Source organism: Heptranchias perlo, chromosome 30, assembly GCF_035084215.1.
Source record: "Heptranchias perlo isolate sHepPer1 chromosome 30, sHepPer1.hap1, whole genome shotgun sequence".
Taxonomy (NCBI): domain Eukaryota; kingdom Metazoa; phylum Chordata; class Chondrichthyes; order Hexanchiformes; family Hexanchidae; genus Heptranchias; species Heptranchias perlo.
Window position 1 is genome coordinate 16,639,265 of NC_090354.1, and position 25,089 is coordinate 16,664,353.

A 25,089-nucleotide genomic window follows, 5' to 3' on the forward strand; every position below is an offset into this window, starting at 1 on the left:
TCCGAATCTCAGCACTCCTCCAATCCTGGCCTCTTGCACATCCCCGTTTTTAATCACTCTACCATTGGCGGCCGTGCCCTCAGCTGCCTAGGCCCTAAGCTCTGGAATTCCCACCCTAAACCTCGCCAAATCTCCACCTCTCCTTCTTTAAGACACTCCTTAAAACCTACCACTTTGACCAAGCTTTTAGTCACCTGTCCTAATATCTCCTTATGTGGCTAGGTATCAAAATTTGTTTGAAAATTTGATGTTTTACTACGTTAAAGGCGCTATATAAATGCAAGTTGTTGCTGTTGTTATTGTACTTTGCTTCTCCATTAAGAAAAAAAGAGCCATAAATAACATATTATGTTAGAGAACATCTAATGAGGAGATTACAATAATAATAATTTGAAATTATAATTTACAGAGGAGATCGTCCTCTCCAGTTATGCCTGGTTACTGGTATAATTCTTGTTGGGGGCAGAAAATTGGGCAAGAATCCATTCCGCTGGGTCTCTGTCCAGTTCTGGCACTGTAGCGATCTTCTGGTGTCATTTTAACTGGGCATCAGACATCCCTGCATAAATAAGGTTGGGCACACTTAAAGGACTTGGTAATGACAGGATGGCAAGGTATGTAATACTTCCTGCCATTACTGCCTCAATAACGCTGGGCATAAGTTATGCCTGCCGGCAACAAGTGTTCAGCATTGCCAAAGGCAGCGGAAAGAATCTGGGGTCTTATTTGGGCACAGAGGTCAGTGCAACCTATGAAGGGCACATTGATAAAGAGCTCCCAATAAATGGATTGCTGTCATATTCATGGATCAGACCATTTCCTGCCCCTTTAAGCTGCTGCAGTTGCCGATGGACTGCTGCAAGAGCGACTTAATGCTCTCCCCCACCATTAATTAGACTGACCCCAAGAAATGCACTGGGATCAACACCGAATTTAGGGTTAGGTAGATGTCATACCTCACCACACCTCCAGTGGCATTGCCGCAGGTTAGGAAATTCTCGACCATCTTTCTAGTCATTGCTCAGTCTACTAGTGCTGTTTAGTTAATCAAACTTTAATCTGATTTAATTATGATTTATTTGCATTGCTAAATGATCATTGTAAAAAGGTCAAATGTAAATCATTACTTGAATTTTGCACTTTAGATTATGTAATGAGCTAGAAAGAATCTAATGTTTCAGCTTGAATTCTGTGGTAGGCACAGAGAAAGATATCGTCCTCCTGCAGACAAGATGGCTAGTAGGTTGAGTTCTAAGGTGCAATTCACGTTGGATCCAAATACTGAAAGTGTATATTCTTAAAGAAGAAGGCTGCCTATACCAGAAAGTGAGAAACTAGACTAATGGATGACCTGCCATGAGGAGACAGTGCTTGGAATTATGAGCGTGGAAGGTGTGGGCCAGAGAGGTCTTGGTGACTTGATGCCAGCTCAACAAGGTAAGTGTTCTCTTCAACAAATTCTTCTCACTCCCTCTTCATATTGCCTCACAAACACACAGGGACGTCTACCCAGCAGCATGGCACACAGTCTAATTGCATTGATATTGTCTACTGAACCATTTCAAGCATGAACCTTGCTATTACGTTCCTCTTTTCTTTGTGTTGGGGCTTCCCAAGATGATAGTTCTGCAAGCAGACTCAAGCAGGAAGCTTGCCTTTCTCATGAGCACCTGTCAAGCTCTCCTGACCTCACAGGCAGCAGTTCAGATACATTCCCCTTAGAGGAACGAGAAAAAGATCAGGAAGGAGCATCAAGTGAAACACAGAGCAAAAGTGAGAAGGAGCAAGTCATGGTGGCACCAGAGAAACAGAAACACGGTAAAAGGAAGTCCAAGGCCAAATGTTCCTCTGCTGCATGGCTCATGGATTCGTACCTTATGGGGTTGCATGTAGAGAGGAACTCATTAATAACAGAAGCACTTCATGCACAGCTTTGAGAATCCTCTGGCTTAGTGGCAGAAGGCAGAGGGTGATGGTCGAAGGTTGTTTTTGTGACTGGAAGCCTGTGGCCAGTGGGGTACCACAGGGATCGGTGCTGGGTCCCTTGCTGTTTGTGGTCTACATTAATGACTTGGATATGAATGTAAAAGGTATGATCAGTAAGTTCGCTGATGATACAAAAATTGGTAGGGTGGTAAATAGCGAGGAGGATAGCCTCAGTCTGCAGGACGATATAGATGGGTTGGTCAGATGGGCGGAACAGTGGCAAATGGAATTTAACCCGGAAAAGTGCGAGGTGATGCACTTTGGAGGGACTAACAAGGCAAGGGAATACACAATGAATGGGAGGACCCTAGGCAAGACTGAGGGTCAGAGGGATCTTGGTGTGCAAGTTTACAGATCCCTGAAGGCGGCAGAACAGGTAGATAAGGTGGTAAAGAAGGCATATGGGATACTTGCCTTTATTAGCCGAGGCATAGAATATAAGAGCAAGGAGGTTATGATGGAGCTGTATAAAACACTGGTTAGGCCACAGCTGGAGTACTGTGTGCAGTTCTGGTCGCCACACTACAGGAAGGATGTGATCGCTTTGGAGAGGGTGCAGAGGAGATTCACCAGGATGTTACCAGGGCTGGAGCGCTTCAGCTATGAAGAGAGACTGGGAAGATTGGGTTTGTTTTCCTTGGAGCAGAGGAGGCTGAGGGGGGACATGATTGAGGTGTACAAAATTATGAGGGGCACAGATAGGATGGATACTAAGGAGCTTTTTCCCTTCGTTGAGGGTTCTATAACAAGGGGACATAGATTCAAGGTAAAAGGCGGGAGGTTTAGAGGGGATTTGAGAAAGAACTTTTTCACCCAGAGGGTGGTTGGAGTCTGGAACTCACTGCCTGAAAGGGTTGTGGAGGCAGGAACCCTCACAACATTCAAGAAGCATTTGGATGAGCACTTGAAATGCCATAGCATACAAGGCTACGGACCAAATGCTGGAATATGGGATTAGAGTAGACAGGGCTAGATGGCCGGCGCGGACACGATGGGCCGAAGGGCCTCTATCCGTGCTGTATAACTCTATGACTCTATAACTCCCTGCATGATATATTAGAGGCTATGCATAAGTGCAGCTCTGACATCTGTAGAGTCATGTGAGACAATTTGGTAAACCTGATGTCCACCATAGAGTGAGTAGCACCTCCACAGCCATTTGCAGGGAGCTCCCAAGGACTGAGGTGCAAAGTACTCTTATGATGTTGCTTACTGTCCATGGGAAAAGTGACAAAGTGTTTCCCCCTAACATTTGTCACTTGCTTGATACATTGATGGACCAAAGAGTGACGAACACAAATGTCACGAGTGGTGGCTTGAAAGGATCCAGTCGCGTGCAATTTTAATGTTGTGGGTACCTTCACCATCTGTGTGTGTGAAGGGTCTTGTCTGGAGGTCGGGCTGAAAGAGATGTGACGTGTAAATGGTGAAGGCAGGTCTCCTCAGTTGTCCCAAAGTACATGTGCCGCAATCTGAAGTCTTGCATAAAAGGACGCGGCCAAGCTGGGTACGTGAGATGTTTGTTATCTTTGACTGAATGAATTTTCCTCTAAATCCATCACTGCAATTGGAATGCCTAATGGCCTTCCCATACTGATAACTGTGGTCCCTGCTAGGGAAGCGGTTGCTTCAGCAATAGTGCTCTTGGATAAGGTCACTGCAAAAGTTTTCCTTTGCAAAAACGCAGCAGCAAATAATAGGAGAAAGTAATGCACCCACAATAGTGCAGAAACCACTATGAAAAGTCCCCAAAAAATAAAACTTTAAACACAATGGTGAACTGTCACACCTTAAAAATCCAAGCTCTGAAAACCAGAAAAAGGAAATCCCAGCAGTTGCCCTTTTAAACGGGCAAGCAGCAATAAACAGGTCAGAAAAATCAGGGAATTAGTTGTGGGACCAATTTAGATATGATTGTCTACAATTAAGAGGTATAATGAGGCCCATGCACAATCATGGTTTCTGAGCACATCATCTGGGAATTGGCCTTTATATTTCCAAATATTAGGGTGTGCACATAGTGTTTAAATTAACCTTTATCCTGCCAATAGAAAATTTATGTTATGTATTCTGAGGGATTCTTGGGTTTCTAAGGATTAGTAACTAAAGCTGTGGGAAAGCCATCGTTAATTCTCACTTAAGGCAGATAGTTGTTCTTTGTTTTGGTATTGCGTAAGATGGTAACTTGAGTATGCATAGTTAACGACAAAACAAAGGAGCACCAAGGTGGGAAATTTAAGTGACTTCCATTTACGATCAGTTTGGTTTAGCTTGCTCCTCTTGTGGGTTATGATAATCATGGGCTTTTGTTAAGCTAATACCAGAAATTTAAATAATTGAGATGGCATTGGCAAACTTTAATTGGCAATTGAACACAAGAGTAGTGGCCTCTCTCTCTCTCCAGGCAAAGCACAATAGGAGAAAATAGGGTGTAATTGTGGATGTATTTCTGATTTTCTTTTCTCTTTTACTTTTGCTGTGTGATTATGTTTTGGATCATTCCAATAGTTCGGGCTGCTGGCCTGGGAAAAGAGGTAATTATTAACCTGGGCTTGCATAAAGTGTATAAACAGGAATGTGACAGTAACATATGATGTGTGTTAAAAGAATAGCATTGCATTAATTTACCTGTTTAGAATGTAACATTGTATCAGATGTAACCATGAGCAAGCTTAATCCTTAAATCATGCATTTCTTATTATGGCCGGGTAGTATGGTTCCTACTTGTGCTGTAATGCTGTGTCAAATGTAATCAAGTGTAACAACACAGAAAGAGACTGCTGAGGGAGTGCCTAAAAGTCAGGAGTTCCCACTCCTAGGCCCTCAGTTGGGATCAAATGTTCTATCCACGCTGGCACCTGGCTGAAAAGGGTGGAAGCTGGCTGCCTTTGTAAACCCCTTGTAAATTCCTTTTAAATTCTGTTGTAGACTCTATTTTAGTAGCCAGTTGTGCTAAAGCATTCCAAGTTCTAACAACCCTCCAGGTGAAAAAAAATCTTTTTACAATGGGGTTCCGTAAACTGCTTGCAATTCTCTACCTGTGGCCGAACCAGTGTCTTGTACAAACTTATCATCATTTCCTTCCTCTATATTCATGTGTAAAACCCAGAATCCCATTTGCCTTTTCTACGTGGACGCACATCTTTAAAGATCTCAATTATCTGAACACTTAGATAAGAATATAAGAAATAGGAGCAGGAGTAGGCCATACGGCCCCCTCGAACCTTCTTCGCCATTCATTAAGATCATGGCTAATCTCGACCTCAACTCCACTTTCCCGCCCGATCCCCATATCCCTTGCTTACCTTAGAGTCCAAAAATTTATCGATCTCAGCCTTGAATATACTCAATGACTGAGCATCCACAGCCCTCTGGGGAAGAGAATTCCAAAGATTCACCACCCTCTGAGTGAAGAAATTTCTCCTTATCTCAGTTCTAAATAGCCGACCCCTTATCCTGAGACTATGGCCCTGATATTACCAGGGAGGTGGGTTGGCAGCGGGGGGTCGACTGGGCAAGTGGGTAACCCGCCCAGTAAAATTGGTGCATTCCCCACGCGATCGCGTGTAAATTGAAGCCACTTAGCTTGGCTTCCGGGTTTCCCGTTGGAAACCTGCGCAGTGGGCGGACTGCGCACCTGCATCACAGGCTGTCGGGAGCCCTATTTAAAGGGGCAGTTCTCCAATGCTGCTCCTGCAGCAAACAGCCAAAACAGCAACCCAGGGGAAAGGCTGCTCCCAGGTTTAATGATGCCTTACTCCAGATCTTACTGGATGGGTTGAGGAGGAGGAGGAGGGAGATCTTCTACCCGGCGGATGGGAGGAAGTGGCCTGCCTCTGCCACCAAGAAGGCTTGGCTCGAGGTGGCAGAGGAGGTCATCAGTACCAGCAACATATCCCGCACCTGGATATAGTGCAGGAAGCGCTTCAATGACCTAACTAGGCCAGCCAAAGTGAGCACACTTACTCATTCTCCTACACTCTGTCTTCCACCCTACAACTCCTGCACTGCCAACACTACTCTATCACATCACTTCTCACACCCACTCAAACCTCATCCTCAACTTACCTGCACTTACTCACCTCCCCAGTACTCATCCCATCACTACCACTCAACCCAATCCTCATACAATCTCATGGCTCTGTCTCATACTCACCCTCCGATGCATCTCTTTCACGGTCATCCTCACCCAACTACCTTTGCTGCAGCCACAGGGGTTGCATCACGTATGAGTAGTAGGAAGTGTAAGGCAAAGGTTTCGTGAGCACAAAGGGGATGCAAAAGGGTGTTTGATGGTTTGTCATGTTTTTTATTTATATTTGATTCTGGTTCAACTCACATTAAATATTACATTGTCACCGCTACTGCCACATCTTGGCCATTCTTGACGGCTTGTGCAATAAGTCCTTTTTCATGAGGTTCTCCATGAACACCCACACTTGATGCCACCCATTGGGTCACCCTACAGTGGGTGTATGTGTAGTTGCACGACTATTTTGTGCAGGTGCCTGTGGCGCAGCACTGTGTTGTGGAGCTCCATGTGGCGGAAGTGGACGGCATGTCTGGCGAGGCTGGTGATGTTGCTCGTCCTTGGATGAAATGAACAATGCAGCCATGGCGCCCCCCCATCCTGACGGTGTGAGTTTGAGGGGGTCCGCAAAGTAGGTAAATGTGTTTGCGCAGCAGAGTTTAGGCTATAAATTAATAATTTTGAGTGGAAAGACAAAGGTGTTGCAGCCAAAACTTTGTCTGAAGTGACAGAGAGCCCTGCTGCAATACATGAGGATTTCCCCCCGACTGTCAAAAAATCCTTTGCATCTCCCACTGGCTACTGACTGAAACACGTCTGCTCCAACAGGGAGTGTTTCCCACAGCACGGGAAACACGCTGAGGATCCATGAAAATTGCACCCCTGCCAAAATCTCCAGTCAATGAGGTCTGTCAAATACCTCAACTAGGTAAGTAAGTATTTAAATTGTCATCCCGTCGGCTTTAATTGCCGGTGGGAGTCCCGGGAGCCGGGCTCCGGACCTGCCCCAGGATTCCCTGATTTTACGAGCCCCCCCGCCCCCAATGCACCCACTAGGCCATCCTAAAATCGACCCCTATGCCTCCTAGTTCTAGATTCTCCAGCCAGGGGATAAACAACCTCAGGACTGGGCACTGTTCCTTCACTCTGTTAAAAACCTTATTATTTAAGGCACGCATCCTTTCACTGTTCTTTTTCCCAAAATCTACTCCATCACATTTCTTACATTGAACTGTATTTGTCATGTATCTGCCCTCTCTACTAACCTGTCTATGACTTCCTGCAGTTGCTTGCATTCTTCATCACAGTTAGCCATTTGATATCATCACCAAACTACAATGTCATTCTTTTTGTGTCAGTCATTTATATAAATGGGAATCAAAAGAGGTCCCAATCCCTGGGCCCATCACTATCCAAATCCTGCCTATTCCAATAACATCCATTTAAGCCAACTCTTTGCTTTCTGTCCCCCGAAGCCATCTCTATCCATGCAGCTGCATACTTTTTAATACAATGGGGGAAATCATAGAATCATAGAAGTTCACAACATGGAAACAGGCCCTTCGGCCCAACATGTCCATGTCGCCCAGTTTATACCACTAAGCTAGTCCCAATTGCCTGCACTTGGCCCATATCCCTCTATACCCATCTTACCCATGTAACTGTCCAAATGCTTTTTAAAAGACAAAATTGTACCCGCCTCTACCACTGCCTCTGGCAGCTCGTTCCAGACACTCACCACCCTTTGAGTGAAAAAATTGCCCCTCTGGACCCTTTTGTATCTCTCCCCTCTCGCCTTAAATCTATGCCCCCTCGTTATAGACTCCCCTACCTTTGGGAAAAGATTTTGACTATCTACCTTATCTATGCCCCTCATTATTTTATAGACTCCTATAACATCACCCCTAAACCTCCTACTCTCCAGGGAAAAAAGTCCCAGTCTATCCAACCTCTCCCTATAAGTCAAACCATCAAGTCCCGGTAGCATCCTAGTAAATCTTTTCTGCACTCTTTCTAGTTTAATAATATCCTTTCTATAATAGGGTGACCAGAACTGTACACAGTATTCCAAGTGTGGCCTTACTAATGTCTTGTACAACTTCAACAAGACATCCCAACTCCTGTATTCAATGTTCTGACCAATGAAACCAAGCATGCTGAATGCCTTCTTCACCACCCTATCAACCTGTGACTCCACTTTCAAGGAGCTATGAACCTGTACTCCTGGATCTCTTTGTTCTATAACTCTCCCCAACGCCCTACCATTAACGGAGTAGGTCCTGGCCCGATTCGATCTACCAAAATGCGTCCCCTCACATTTATCTAAATTAAACTCCATCTGCCATTCATCGGCCCACTGGCCCAATTTATCAAGATCCCGTTGCAATCCTAGATAACCTTCTTCACTGTCCACAATGCCACCAATCTTGGTGTCATCTGCAAACTTACTAACCATGCCTCCTAAATTCTCATCCAAATCATTAATAGAAATAACAAATAACAGCGGACCCAGCACCGATCCTTGAGGCACACCGCTGGTCACAGGCCTCCAGTTTGAAAAACAACCCTCTACAACCACCCTCTGTCTTCTGTCGTCAATCCAATTTTGTATCCAATTGGCTACCTCACCTTGGATCCTGTGAGATTTAACCTTATGTAACAACCTACCATGCGGTACCTTGTCAAAGGCTTTGCTAAAGTCCATGTAGACCACATCTACTGCACAGCCCTCATCTATCTTCTTGGTTACCCCTTCAAAAAACTCAATCAAATTCGTGAGACATGATTTTCCACTCACAAAACCATGCTGACTGTTCCTAATCAGTCCCTGCCTCTCCAAATGCCTGTAGATCCTGTCTCTCAGAATACCCTCTAACAACTTAGCCACTACAGATGTCAGGCTCACCGGTCTGTAGTTCCCAGGCTTTTCCCTGCGGCCCTTCTTAAACAAAGGCACAACATTTGCTACCCTCCAATCTTCAGGCACCTCACCTGTAGCTGTTGATGATTCAAATATCTCTGCTAGGGGACCCGCAATTTCCTCCCTAACTTCTCATAACGTCCTGGGATACATTTCATCAGGTCCCGGAGATTTATCTACCTTGATACGCGTTAAGACTTCCAGCACCTCCCTCTCTGTAATTTGTACACTCCTCAAGACATCACTATTTATTTCCCCAAGTTCCCTAACATCCATGCCTTTCTCAACCGTAAGTACCGATGCGAAATATTCATTTAGGATCTCACCATCTCTTGTGGTTCCGCACATAGATGACCTTGTTGATCCTTAAAAGGCCCTACTCTCTCCCTAGTTACTCTTTTGCCCTTTATGTATTTGTAGAAGCTCTTTGGATTCTCCTTTGCCTTATCTGCCAAAGCAATCTTCTGAAAGTTCCTGTCTAATACCATCAAATCTCCATCTTCACCGCATGGACAGTAATCTGGTGGATTGAATCACCTGCCCATGGGCAGGTTCTATAACAGGCGGATGATCCACTCTGCCAGATTACCGCCAATGCAGTGAAGACAAAAATTTTACCAAATATTCCATAATTTTTGTAACAATGTCTTATTTGGCACTTTATCAAAAACCTATCTGAAAATCCACATATACAACATCCATCATATTCCCTTTTCCCCATACACATTGTGATTTTCTCAAAAAAATTAAATTAGTCAAACATGACCTCTTTATAAATCGATACTAACCATCTCTGATCTTCCCATAGCTCTGTCATTGATTCCATCCTGTACTATGGATTCTAGAGGGTAGAATTTTCAGTTGTTAGGCCCCATAAATGGCGTCTAGTATAATAAGGGGAGAAGAGGCTCGAACTATAAGAAATTATATGGGTAATGTCACCCTGCTGGCCTTGCTCTTTTTTCAACACCAGGCCTTCAGGGAGCAAACATAACTTCTGTCTGGTCTTGCTGCCACAGAAAACTTGTGCAGGATGATCTATGGGGCGGAGAACCAGTATCACTGGGTCTCACCCAATTTTCTGGCCTGTCACATTATGACTGTTGAACTTCATCCCCAGATATATCACTGGGCCCCAAGGAAATTTGGGGCCACTGCTCCTGCTAAAACAATATCTATCATCATAACAAGAACACTGACTTTCATTTTAGTACAACCTAAACTAGTGCTTATTCTATGTGCTCCCCAGTGGCAGGAATATGTGAGCTGGCTTGTTGTTGTGTGTTTGAGAGGTTCTTGGGAATGAGGTTGTACTTTTAGTTCACTTAGCTAAACCAAAGTTTGTCACGATGATGAGGCAGAACTCCCTGGAACTGAAGCTCCCATTTTACATTAATCCAAGATCCAGTTAAAGGAGTTTGGAAAAGGACTCTAAGAATTCCAAAATGCTTTGTTATTTTGGTCTGAGAAAACAGTTTAAAGTGTTCAGTTAAGTACTGTATTGCTATTTTATCTTCTGATTTATTTTTGTTCTGTATAAAGTTATGTTGTGCAATAAATTTGACTAGTAGTTTTAAGCTGAACTATATTATCTAACTGTATGGTTTTATTCTACCTGTTAGAGAGGTCAGGGATGTACAGTGGGTGACATGTATTGTTTGGGGTATATGCTATACTGACACAATGATAGATTTTCAATCCTAAGAAAGTATCTTAGACCACTATGGTTGTTATACCTGATGCTGCTGAATCTAAATCATACATCCCCTCTGTTCAATGAGAAAGGAGTCCAGGTCAACCTAAGGCTAAAAACCTTTAGTTTAGTTGAAACTTAATAAAAATAGTAAAAATTGTAGTGTCAAAGTTGATGACATCATCTTGTTGGCAAACATAGCATCCTCTCTTTACCATTTTTTAAATAACCTGTTGCATGTTACAGGTGGTAGAGAGACCTCAAAATGAAGTTCAAAAGCCAAACAGGAACATTAAAATAGCCGCAACAGAGGGATATGCAAAAAAAACTCTGAATTGGGACTACTTGGATTAGACCAGAACATGTGACCATTTAAACAAAACTGTTCAATTTCCAAATAATGTTGTGTTCTACTTTTGTTGATACAAACTGCTTCTTGTTAAGTATCTTTGACTAATACCGTATTTTCAAAACTTTTTATGATACATATAAGTCATAATTGCTTCTATGATATTGCATTATTTCTTCCCAGTACTTTTGTCTCCTAGTCCAACTTAAAACATTGCTGGAAACACAGCTGCCACAATGCAACCAACACAGCAATTTAATAATAGCAATGTTAAAAATTCTCCCTTCTGACCAACTTTTGTACAACACACCCTAGCCATCTACTCAACATGTAATTGATTAAGATAAACTTAAGTATGTTAAATACAGGAAAATAATCCATCAAATATATTTTTTGACTTTGGATTGAATTACAGTATTATTGCAAAGACAGTATTCAATTCATACTCTGTTCAGAAACTGAATACAATGGTTTAAAAAAAATGCAAATATTATGAAATACAACTTGTTACACAAAACATATTAGTTTTAATAAGAAAGTTTCTAATGTACAAAACCAGTGTTCCATGTTTTGATAGAAAATCCTGATAATACAGTAAAAACTTGCCTGCAGAAGGATAAACCCAAACTCTGTGTATCGCCATCTTCCTCTAAAGGGTAAAAGAAAAGTGCTTCAAGTTTGACAGACAGCAACATAAGGATGACTGTTTGACAGCAGCTGGAGCATTCTAACACATTGACTTTCTGTGACTGTACTATTTTTGTAAATGTTTTTTTCAGTCATCTTGACAGCTATACACTTGGCAAAAGAGTTTGTTTCTACTTCCCAGCTTGACCAAACTGTCAAAAATCAAACTCTGCCATTCACATTTCCTGTTTTGGAAAAAAAGCTCCATGGTTTCTCTTCAAAAGTTTGTTTGGAATGCCGTAAAAAAAATTAAATAAAGGTATGACTAAATTACATTGTGATTATACAAAAAGAAAATAAAACAAAGATTGTGTAGATGTACAAATTGCAAACTAACTTGCAGTGCTGCCAATTTCTGTAACCCCAAGATCACTAAGAGGTAGTGATCAGTGATAAATATTAGTGTTATAAGAAAATATAAGTCATGCCCCTTGGGCTACAGCAACTTGTAAACTGACAAGGATAATTTGGTCAAGTTAGTACTGCTGCTGTTATTTTTAAATGCTTGATGTCACTGAGCACATATAAATAATAGCTGGCTTGGAGACTGCTTAAAGTCTAACACCAAAATGTTTTTTTGATGAGACCGCAAATGTTGCACTAGCTTCTATTTTGTAACTTGGGCTGAGATTTTTGCTGCCACTGCCATGCTTTGCCATTAGGATTTGGATCTTTTGCAGTTGCAATGGTTTTTTGTGACATAAATGCTAACAGTGGAAAACACCACATGGCAGGAAAGAAGAGTGAGACTAAGCTATATTTTTGGATCCTCTGAAAAGCAGATCTCTTCCAAAAGCACTCCCTACTTAGCCACAATCCAGCGGCATACAACAATGGCCTGGTCTCTGACTTCTGCATTCTATAAAGACCAAGGATGTCCACCAACACTAACCTATGCGATATACTGCCTGTATTGAAACACAGTAAAAGCACTAGTTTGCAAGGACCTGCCAGTGGTGGGGAACCTCTTGAGCAGTGGACCGAGATCACAAAATTAGGCAACTGACTGTGTACCTGATTTTGGCGGGGTGGGGGGGGGTTGCAATCTGGAACCAAATAATGAGGCTGTAGTACCAACATACATGGCCTCGTTTATTTACAAAAATCCATTATTACATTTTAGTGCGAGTATTTTGATGAGTTTGGGTGAGGATCCACCCACAGTGTGAATCTCTCTCCTAAAATTTGGGTTCACCGGAGTGTTTGGGAGCTCATCTGTGCAACTAAGCTTCTTTATGGAAGAATGTAAATATTTTTATTCTGGGAGAGGGACAGATTGAGTTTTTATCTACCCTTGGTCGCATTTTGCTCCATCCATTAGTTGGTTTCGTAGAGTAGCTCTCCATTTTTTTTTCTCCTTGCCAATATTTTTCTTCATTTTTCGTGGTAACATTGCATTTTACAAAGAGCTGAGGATGGGTATTCACTTGAGGTTCTGATCGCACAATGAGGAGGGGTTTTTGGGGAGCCAACAAATGCAGATTCAAATGACCCCTGAAGTATTTTGGCCACACAAGTCACTAGCCCAGAATCTGTACCTGGACATGTCAGAGGAGGCCTGCATTCGCTATCTGCACTCCCCAAGACAGACTGTCACAGAGCTGTGCCAACTCTACACAATGACCTGCACACGACATGTGGATCATGGACAGCTCTTCCTGTAGAAGTGAAGACTATCACAGCATAAAACCTTCATCTAAGCAACCCCAGGAGGCACCTGCCTCATCAGGCAGTCTGCTGAGCGCACATGTACCAGGAAAGTGACAAATGCTACTTTTGCAAGATGCAACACCTTCATTACTTTTCCTGAGGAAGGAGGCATCAGCTGGACAAGACACACAGCTTTCACCAGGTGGCAGGGTTCTCTTGAATACAAACAATTGCATTGTATCCATGTGGGCATCCGGGCTCTTCAGATAAATCCCATTGGTTTCATGTAGAAAGGTTTGCACTAAATTAATGTTCAGGTGGTATCTGACCACAGAAACATCATCATGCATGTTAGTGACCTTCATCCAGGAAGCAACCATGGTGCCTTCATTCTGCGGCATTCCACAGCACACTCATTACTTCAAGGAGAAGAAATACTGGGTGGGTGGTTCTTAGTAGAACAAAGCTGTCCTTTGTATCAATGCCCACTGACCCACTAAGAAACTTCCTAACAACATAGAGGTACCTCAACCTTCATGAGGTACAGTAGCTGGTCCTCAGCTACAACCGCCACCCTCAAGGTGTTCTCTATAGTCTAATGAAAAGAATATTGGGCAAGGTGTAAAAGGGCTGCTGATTCACCATTATCCATTTTGATCTACTGTCAAAGTACTGCTGTACCATTTTGAATAATTAGTTCACTTTTCTGTTACCACTATAACTTCCCTTTAAGATTCACCTCACTAGATTTTGTCACCCTGCCACGTGTGCTACAAGCCAAATTCTCTGGTAAAATTTATCTTTTGCCTGTAGCTTATTCAAAATAGTGGTCATAGACATGCTTACAAATTTTGCTTGCACATTCCCATTTTAGCTTGTCTGTCAAAATCTTCACAGTGCTTCACAGTTGGGATAGTATGTTGACACCAGCTTCTGATAAAGACTTTAAATATTTGGGTAAGTTTTGCGAGGCTCCACTTAGCCAGTGCATATGGGGCAGTTGTGTCATTTTTTTGTCCATTCACGATTCTTGGATAAAACTGCTGCCTGCCACATGTATATGTAGAAAGTGAATAATCTGTGTCTCATTTTATTGAGGACAAAATGAAGGAATGGGTAAAGCAAAGGAAAGATGGTCACTCCCAGTCAAGGGTCGCCAAAAACTCTTTGGCAGTGGTTGATGGAGCAGACAGCTGAATGAATGGTCGAGTGCGTTCTACACTATTACCATATTTCAGGAGAGAAGCACAAGGGGCAGGTTAATAGTCATTCCATTTGTTCCATGGCTTGTTGCTCAGTATGTCTTAATCAGCTTTCAATTCCCAATCCGGTTTGGCTCCCACCCGAAACTTAGCGATTTAGCTCCCAAATCCATTCACCTTCTCAGCTGATAGGTCATACTGATGAACTGAGCTTCAATCTCCATATTCAGTTCAACACCATGAGAGTAGGTGGGGATTTTAACTGCCAGTGGATTTCTGGCAGGAAACCGCTGGTTTTAGTTAATTTCCCACCTACCCATGGCAGTAAGAGGCCACGGTAATTTTAACTACCGGCCCCTGGTCTCCCGCCAACACTCGGGTAAGTGTGGGGAAGAAGGTTCCAGGAGATCTTGCAGCAGGGATGTGGGCGGAGTCTGAGGCAGGTGAGGCTTAAACTTTCCTTGCACTGCTGCTCCTCCTGGCCCCACATAGGAAAGTAAAAAACTTACCTGCATGGCTTCTTCAGCTTGCCAATCCTCTTCACGCTGGCCTTCAACTGGCAAGAAAGCTACAATGGCTTCCTGCTCAAGCTGTAGTTAAAATCACTGTTGGAGCGCAATGCTGTAATTGGACCCTGATTAGCATATAAGAATTAGGCCCCCACTGGCTGTGGGCAGTCAGCTTTGCTGCCTGTCCAGAATTTTCTGTTAAAATTGGCAACAATGGGTAAGTAACCCAGGGCACTGTAGCTCCCACCTGTGGGTAGCATTAAAACCCATTCCACCTTTTTTCCACATCCATAACATCCAGACTTCGCCAATGCTTTCCTTACCAGATTCCCGAGCATCACTCTTCACAAACTCCAGCTGATCCTGAACTACGCCACCTACATTATATGCCATACTAAGTTCTGATTACCTATCATCCCAGTTCTTTCCAATCTCCAATGGATTCCCATTCTTCAGCATGGTGATTTCAGTATATTTATCTCCATTTAAAACCCTCTCCACGACCTCGCTCCACATTACCTGTGCCACATCCTACAGCCCTACATTCCAGCTCACAATTTTTACTCTTCTGAATCTGGCCTGTTGTGCATCCCCTCGTCCTCGTATCCACTTTTGGTGGTAAAGGCTGCACCCAGGCTACTGGAAATGCTTCTGTGTGGATTGACCAGCGGGAGACTCGGAGACTGATTTTATATTTGCATTTTGCACCAGTACAAATGCACCTACTGTGCATTTACTCTATTTTATGTTTCCTTTCACTACAGTGTAGTATACGGATATGTCAATGTTTAATTGAGTAATCTGTGTAGCTTCCACAGATATCAAAAGTTGCCATTTTTGTCGGTGTCAGCCTTAGCTCAGTTGTAGCACTCTCACCTCAGAATTAGAACGTTGTGTGCTCAAGTCCCACTCCAGGGACTTGAGCACAAAATCTAGGCTGACCCACCCAATGCAGTGCTGAGGGAGTGCTGCATTGTCGGAGGTGCAATCTTTCGGATGGGACGTTAAAATGTCTGCTCTCTCAGGTGGACATAAAAGATCCCGTGGCACTATTCGAAGAAGAGGTGTCCTGGCCAATATTTATCCCTCAACCTGGTCAATATCACATTGCTGTTTGTGGGACCCTGCTGTGCGCAAATTGGCTGCCGTGCAAATTGGCTGCCACGTTTCCTACATTACAGCAGTGACTATACTTCAAAGGTAGCTCAATGGCTGTAAAGCGGTTTGGGAGTGCTGAGATGGTGAAAGGCGCAGTAGAAATGCAAGTCTTTCTTTCTAATTTTCTATTGCAGTGTTGGGAGGAAAAGCTGTAGACAGTCCTGGTAGATTAAGGAGCCACTGCAACTTGAGTCAGAGGGGTAAGACAGGTTAACTGCTTACCTTCACCAGCAGCACAATGAGGAATAGATAAACTTTATTATATACTATTAGGTTCTCTGGGGTGTTGGTTACTGATGAAGTATAAAAAATAGAATTGAGTAAGTCTGAGCAGCTGACACCTGTGACTCCTTCATGAGGCTGCATATAAGTTGAATTCCAGACCTAGACCTGTCAGACTGACCCATGGTACTTCACGAGGAGGGGAAAAGGGAAATTCAGACACTAAGCAGGAATTTAGAGGTGACTTGCAGCAGGTGATTGAAGGTGAGGTTGAAGAGATAGTTTTAAAGGTGGGGAGAGATGAGGGCGCACGGGTTTGAGGAGAATTTCAAACATCAGGGCCGTACTGGCTAAAGGCTCTGCTACTGGCAGTGTAATGGAAGGGGGAGGGAACACAGAGTGGTCCACACTTAGAAGAGCAGAGGATGTGAGCTGAGAGGTAGGTCTAGAGGACTTTGCAAAAGTCGAATGGAGTGAGGAAGGTTTTGTGTTCGAGAACAAGGTTTTTGAAATCAATGTATTGGGACCTGGAGAGCCAGTGGAGTTGGGCAAGGACAGAAATGATAGATGAGTGGCGCTTTGTTTGAGTTAGGAGCTGGGCAGTAGAATTCTGGATGAGTTAAAGTTTATGGAGAGTGGAGCTCGGTGCCCAACAAGAAGAATGTTAGCACGATCAAGCCTGGAGGTGACAAATGTGCCGATGAGAGTTTCAGTGGCAGAGGTAGGGACAGAGGCAGGGGATATTGCAGAGGTGGAAATACGCAGTCTTGATAATGGACTGGTTGTGGAGTTTGAAGTTCAGCTCAAGGTTGAACAGAACACTGAGCTTGTGCACTGTCTGGTTCAGCCTGACTGAGCAACCAGGAAGGATTTAGAGTGTAAAATTTTAAATGTTAACATTTAATTTTACTTACCTCAACTTTCAATTACAACTTTTAAATGCTTCAGCTTACTTAAATTTTCAGTGAACTGTCATGGGTAGCTTCTGAGTTTTTTGTGGACTGTGATTGTTGGATCTGTTTGTGCCACATGGTTACCATGGACCTGTCAGAAAGGAAACGGGGACTCTACAATGCTAAGTTCGAGTTGGATGCTGCCAGAAAATGAGCTTTTGTAGAAAGTGAAACAAATGATAGCTCTGACAATGTGCAAAATACAGACTTTTTGGAATGATCTCTAAATGTGGCTGTACTCTTTCTTTAAATACTGTGACACAATTTATTTGAAATACCATACAGGAATATTTTAAGAAAGCTAGAGCTACTGAAAACGTTATTATGTGGATTTTATTTTTGCAAATAGTTTGCAGTGAGCCAATCGTCCTAATCCTTTGAGATGGAAGAACTAGTTAGATTCCTATAAATGTTTGTGTACACCATGATCCAAATCAAATAGTATATACCTAGTTGCATTAATACTTAATTTGAATTATAATGTAGAGATTTAGCATGTACATACAATTTGCTGTTTTTTGTATTGCACACTAACTACATAAATAGGTTAACATGAGCATTATGATTGCTTTGAATCAAATAATGCAACTGACCCTTTTGTAGCATTTTGTTCTGGAGCTGCTTGGTTTTTACAGCTAATATAGTGAAGCATGTCGAATCTTGGTGCAAGCGCCACAGAGGGTTTTAGATTAGCATTGAAAGATGGCGAGAAATTCCCTAAAGACTTCATTTGTCACTGTCCCCAGCAACAGACTGCTTGCACAACTGAATCTGAAAGGGAGCTGTGTGAAAGGTCATTTCTAATTGCAAAAAACACAGAAGGGTTTTATCACATGAACAAAGAAACATGGGCATCACTGGAACTTGATGTACTGATTCTACATACAGCTGTGCGCCTCTCAAGCATGCTCCTAGCAAATAGCGTCCTGTGTCAGAAATTAGTTTTTTAACCCCCTCGAGAGGCAATCTGTTTTGCAGCATGATTCTTTAATGCGTTTTATACTCTACAAAAAATGTTTGACATAACTTGTTTTGTACACATACCTTTTTAAAAGGTGGTATGTGGCCTTTTCAACATTTCACAAAATGCACTACTTGTTGAACATGAAACCTGTACAGTAATTGCACATCAAGTTACTGGGCCATAAGAGGCAACACTATATGGCACCACATCATAAGACAATGGCAGCTCTAGTAGAGATGTCATCTACCCTTGTTTGTTGTTCCTATTACTTGCAAATCCTGTATATGTTGCTAATTTCTTACTCTACTCAACTCCTGCTCTCTCTTTGTTTTAGAGAAGGGGATGCTATTTTGTGCTGTGCCCAATCCTCAAGCAAGGAAGGAAAGCAGGTGATATGGTATCAAGCCTCTGCCAATGTCAATCTATGACCAGCTGGTAGGAGGTATGCAGGACCATCCTAAATGACTCTTATTTTTCCTCCTCCTTTGTGGGAAAGCATCTGAACCATCCTCTACAGCTCCCATTCAGAGACCTCAATGTTTGGGGGAATCACAAGCTCAGCGAGGGTGGCAGAATGGGGACTGCAATTGGCTCCATTACCCTTAAGAGGGAGAAAGAAAACCAGCCAGGGTTCCCTCTTCTCATTGTTATTCAGTGATCCATGCTAGAAGGTGCCCTTGGGTAGAAACTGGATGAGGACAAGATCAGACTCGGCAGGAATTCTCCCCAAGAATGAATAGCCTGCTGGCACTTTCTAGCTCATGGAATTGAGGGCAAATTATTGACCTCGTTAGGAAATTGGCTGAGTGGCAGGAGACAGAGAGTAGGAATAATGGGCAGGTACGCAAATTGGCAGGATACGATTAGTGGTGTCCCACAGGAATCTGTGTTGGGGCCTCAACTATTCACTGTATTTCTTAATGACTTAGAAAATGGGATAGAGAGCCACATATCCAAGTTTGCCGATGACACAAAAATAGGCAGCATTGTAAGCGGTGTAGATGGAAGCATAAAATTACAGTGAGATATTAATAGATTAAATGAATGGGCAAAACTGTGGCAAATGGATTTCAATATAGACAAGTGTGAGGTCATCCACTTTGGACCTTAAAAGGATAGATCAGAGTACTTTCTAAATAGTGAAAAGCTCGAAACAGTGGAGCTCCAAAGAGACTTAGGGGTCTATGTACTTAGATCATTAAAATGTTATGGACAGGTACAGAAAATAATCAAAAAAGCTAATAGAATGCTGGCCTTTATATCTAGAGGACTAGAATACAAGGGGGTGGAAGTAATGCTACAGCTATACAAAGCCCTGGTTAGACCACAGCTGGAGTACAGTGTTCAGTTCTGGGCACCACACCTTACGAAGAATATATTGGCCTTGGAGGGAGTGCAGCGTAGATTTACTAGAATGATACCTGGCCTCCAGGAGAGAGTACGCACAGGGTTGTATTCCCTGGAATTTAGAAGATTAAGGGGTGATTTGATCGAAGTTTTCAAGATATTAAGGGTAACTGACAGGGTAGATAGAGAGAAACTATTTCCGCTGGTTGGGGAGTCTAGGACTAGGGGACAAAGCCTAAAAATTACAGCCAGGACTTTCAGGAGTGAAGTTAGGAAACATTTCTGCAAAGGGTGGTAGAAGTTTGGAACTCTCTTCTGCAAACTGCAGTTGATGCTAGCTCAACTGTTAATTTTAAACCTGAGATTGATAGATTTTTGTTAACCAAAGGTATTGAGAGATATGGGGCTAACCGGGTATTTGGAGTTAGGTCACAGATCAGTCATGATCTTATTGAATGGCGGAACAGGCTCAAGGGGTTAAATGGCCTACTCCTGTTCCTATGTTCCTATTCAGGTTCACACATGGAAAATGGCCTTTTGGCAGTCTACCAGCAGACACCCAGCATTCGCGGTACTGCAAACAGCAAGAGTTAGCAGAGAAGGCAAGAGAAAATTATTAAATAAAAATGATCCTTTATGAAAATGGAAAATCATGTGCACGGAAAGTAATGGTGGCGCACAAGCTGCCCAGGATTTTTCCTCCGCTGAAATTAATGGCCAATGTGTGATTCTGGCAGACAAGGTTCCTCCACCATCTGCATGTACTTACAAAATTATCCCCTGTGAACATAGCCCAACTCACCAGGCAGAATACTGTCTCTTTCAAATGTGCTGTACAATGCTATCTTTGGTGTCATAACTAGGCCATGTTCTTTTTAGTGCTAAAGCCAATTAAATCCAAACCCCTTCAGCAAAAATGTAATTTGCTTGATAAACCTCATAAATCTCCAAAATATATTAATTGGAAAATAACATAATGATTCTGAGTGAAAATTATACCAAAACAGGTAAAATAGCTGGGTATATAGTTTTGTCGTTACCATAGCGGTCAATTATTGTTGATTAAATTCTGAACTTTGACAATATCAATATAATTTTCAGACCTGTATAAACATGAATATATAGATTCCTCATTGATACAATATTTATATTTATTTTGCCTTGTTTAATTGAAATGTAAGTCTGTCTCAAAATTGACCTTAAAATTTTTTAAAAACTCATGATTATAAAAATAAGAAAATAGTGAGGAAAAAGAACTCTTATCAGTCGTACTGTCTGTGAATGTAATTTTCGTGTTAGGTTTGCAGAAGATAAGACGTGAAAAATGATAATTAGATAGAGATATCTGTGACGACTAGAGGATAGTATACATAATGAGGATCTGCGGAACGTGCTTCCTTTCCCCCTCCCTTCAATTATCTCTCTATTTCTCTCCTGAATCTTTCTGGGTAAAAGTGCCACAGGCAGCTTCAGTCTTGAAGTACTTCTTCCAAGTGTCAATTCTTCATTTCTGAAGCAACCCAGTGAGAATCAGCAGCTTATTTGACTGCAGGGGACATCACAGCCAAGTTAAATCCTGTGCTCGTCCTCACCCAACATCCAGCATGTGTATATTTTCAGTAGGGGTCACTGGACAGCAATCAGGAGCAGGAAATCTGGCTAATTTTTCCTCTTCCTAACCTCAAGGGGAGTCAATCCAAACTGATGTCCTGGCTGAGATAAGGTATCTTATCACAAACCAGGGATTTACAGTGTAGTACTGAATCCTATGAGAGAGGAAGACATAGAACAAGTGTGTTGAAGACGTGCTAGATTTTGAAACATTTCTCGGGACATGCACGGAAAATAAGTACTACCGCATACTGTTAGTCTATATACAGATATAAAAAGAGCAATATCATTTGATTCTTGCCCTTTGAGTGGGCTGATATGGTAAGTCATTGCAGGTGAGTTATTGTCAACGCCATGGGTGGAATATGAGGCTTCATTATGTATTCTGTTTATAAGGCTGATTTTACTATATTGCACTCCCTTGCCCATGGGAAGCACACAATGGGTTTACTCCCCACTTTAATGTCCATCATGCATGGAAAATAGGGGGATCACATCCATCATGTTTTAATATAGAATCCTGATGGGCCAGGCTCCATATTAGGAGCATGCATTTGGAATATCAGCCCTTATACATAAAAGCGTTTATAAAATTTGTTAAGTACCATTATTTTATTAGATGTGTATGGGGCACTATATTCTGTTTTCGACTGCTTCTAGTGATATTATTCTGTGATGAGTGAAATAACTGTTCCAATTTATAAATAATTCCAATAGTAAGAATGTAATATGATAACAAAATGTCCACGATATGTGTAAAATATTTAATGGAGGTGACATAATCACATTAGGTAATCATATATTAATAATTTATTGACCCATTAAGGAGTTTGAGATTGGTGATTCATTATTTTTCAGCACCAGGGTCCTAGAGCACCAGACAATCAATAATTTCTTTAAAATACAGGTACTTGATTTACTAAATCTCTTCTATTTTTACATTACCATGGGGATTTTTACTTTGAATCATTTTCATATTTCTGTCAAGGAAGCCCAAACCATTATTTCTTTGAGCAAGAGCAAAATGATGCTATCAAAATGAGTAAAGCTATTTACTGTTTCTCAATTGTGCAAATGTGTTGCACGAGAAGGATGGCCATAGTTTAAGAAAAAATTGAAAAAATGATTTCCATAATAACACACAAATTGGTAGTGGTGAAATAGGGGGAAATGCGGCCATGTCTGGACCAAGTTGTGATCACATTCATTCTTATAAATTTGTGTACGACACAGATCTGAGTCGTTGCTCTATCCGTTATAATGGGATTTGTTATAAATACAAATACTACCTAAGGCACTTTGCATATTGATTAGATAAAATACTGAAATGCCTCTGTGGTTTTTAAAAGTGTATGAACTGTACGGTTCTCATTTATATTTTAGTTTTAGAACATTTCATGTGATTGGCTTTACTGATAAGAACATCTTAAACTACTTTCCTCGATCCAGTCTTATTATATGCAAATTGTATCTGTCAGAAAATACCCTCCAGAGAAGACATTTTCAGCATTTATCACTCGTGCGTGGCTGGTATCAGCTCAATTTTGCTTCTGTGCAATATGCAAATATGTTACTATATTCGTATTCTGGAATTTAGGTCAGTGGGTTTCCTAACACTAGCAGAATTCAGGAAGGAGTTCCATCATATACTTTAATATAGATACCCAAATCTTCTCAATTCCTAGAATTCCATAGGTTTCTTAAACATTTCTGCAACAAATTTAAATGAGTCTTTCAGCATAAATTGTATATTCTATATCATCAGATTTCAAACTGGGGTCCTCAGACTCTCGGGTCCACGAGGAATCCTAAAGGATCCGTAAAGTTATTGGAATCCTCTCCATCTGTCAACACATTTCAGAATTTTTCTCTATTTGAATTATTAGCAGATTATTACTGTTGCTGTATACTAATAAAGTAACACATTTTCTACAATGACAGCACCATTTTCCTTTAGGTAGCGGGCACTCTTTTAAAAGTTTGGACAGGGAGTTTTCAGGGGTCCCCTGAAGTGTAATAATATTTACAGGGGATTTGAAATACAGAAAAAATTGAAAGCTACACTTTTCCCTCTCTCTCATGAAAGAGAGAGGGGAAAGGAAGTGTGTGTGTATATATATTTTTTTCTTCTTTTCCCAAAAAATTAACTTCCTGCTGTCACAATCTTTGATTAACACTTCTGTCAACATTTCATCTTTTATAATGGGAAGTTCCTATTTATCTCGATCAACTGTCACAATTCAGGCCTCCATCCAGGAGCCAGCATGGTGGCAGGTTCTCTGTCCATCTCCTAGCAGCTATGAATGTCCTCCATTCTGCTGCAGCTTGTGCTGTTAAAATTCATTTTAACATCCATTTTTTACAAGTACCATGAGCAATGTCATGGGAGATTTGCCAGTTAATATAAAGATGGTGTAATTTTCCAAGTGCATGCTGGCAACTGAGAAATTTGCCTGCTGCCAGCGTATAGCGGAAAATCATGGGCACACTGCCCACAAAGGACAGAATGGGCCTTGCCTACTGCGTAATGAAAAGTCATAGGCACACAGTTTCCTGATGTGAGCTGGTGGAGGGTTAGGTTGCCCGCTGTCAGCCTGTACTCTGAAAATTTAGATGCTAGTGTCTGTCACGCTTAGAATCATAGAATGATACAGTACTGAAGGAGGCCATTCAGCCCACCGTGCCTCTTTGAAAGAGCTATCCAATTAGTCCCACTCCCCTGCTCTTACCCCATAGCTCTGCAAATTTTCCCCCTTCAAGTATTTATCCAATTCCCTTTTGAAAGTTATTATTGAATCTGCTTCCACCACCCTTTCAGGTGCATCCCAGATCATAACAACTTGCTGTATAAAATAATTTCTCCTCATGTCGCCTCTGGTTCTTTTGCCTATTATCTTAAATCTGTGTCCTCTGGTTACCAACCCTTCTGCCACTGGAAACGGTTTCTCCTTATTTACTCTATCAAAACCCTTCATGATTTTGAACACCTCTATCGAATATCCCCTTAACCTTCTCTGCTGTAAGGAGAACAACCACCGTTTCTCTAGTCTATCCACGTAACAGAAGTCTTTCATACCTGGTACCATTCAAGTAAATCTCCTTTGCATCCTCTCCAAGGCCTCAATATCTTTCCTAAAGTGTGGTGCCCAGAATTGACCACAATACTCCAGCTGGGGCCTAACCTGTCTAACATACTTCAAGGGCAAGATTTTCTGAGACACCGTTCCATTGGTGAGGCCTTGCATTTAACAACTGGCTCCCTGGAAAACTAGGGGCTCGATTTTCGCACCCCGGCTCCAACCCGCCCACTTCCGGGTTCCCCAGTGACCCGCTGACATGGGTGCGCAGCCCCCGCATGTGGGACACCCGCCGGCAATTAAAGCAGGCGGGGTGCCACTTAAAGTAATCATTAAGGTATTTCAGGTTGTTTAGAGACCTGATTAACATGACATTTTAGGAGGGGTGGGATTTTGCAATGAACGGAGACTGTTTCCCGTACTGGGGGAAACACTCCCAGTTCACAGGCTGGGAGCTGCAAAATGGACTTTTGCAGCTCCCAGCCTGTGGGAGCTGCAAAAGTCCATTTGACAGGTGTGGGGGGAGACCCTCATTCATTGCAGGAGGCCACTCTGTCACTTTGGACAAAGTTTGGCCTCCACCACCCTCCTCCTAACACTACAATTGACAAACTTGGAACGTCAACCTTGGTGTGCGGATACATTTACCTACCTTGTGGACCCCCTCAAACGTACACCTTCCGGATGGGGGCCGCTGTAGTTGCAGTCATGACCTCTTCGGAGGACGAACA

General features: G+C 42.3%; 1 protein-coding gene across 1 annotated transcript in view; it reads right to left on the reverse strand.

The window, feature by feature from the left end:
• The window catches only part of sgca (sarcoglycan, alpha), a 58,857-nt gene extending 47,178 nt beyond the window's left edge, over nt 1–11,679 (reverse strand). Inside the window, exon 1 of the mRNA XM_067968983.1 lies at nt 11,585–11,679. Coding sequence (XP_067825084.1) covers nt 11,585–11,621 — 37 coding nt within the window. The 5' untranslated portion in view covers nt 11,622–11,679. The remainder of the gene's footprint in view (nt 1–11,584) is intronic.
• Nucleotides 11,680–25,089: the final 13,410 nt, after the last annotated feature.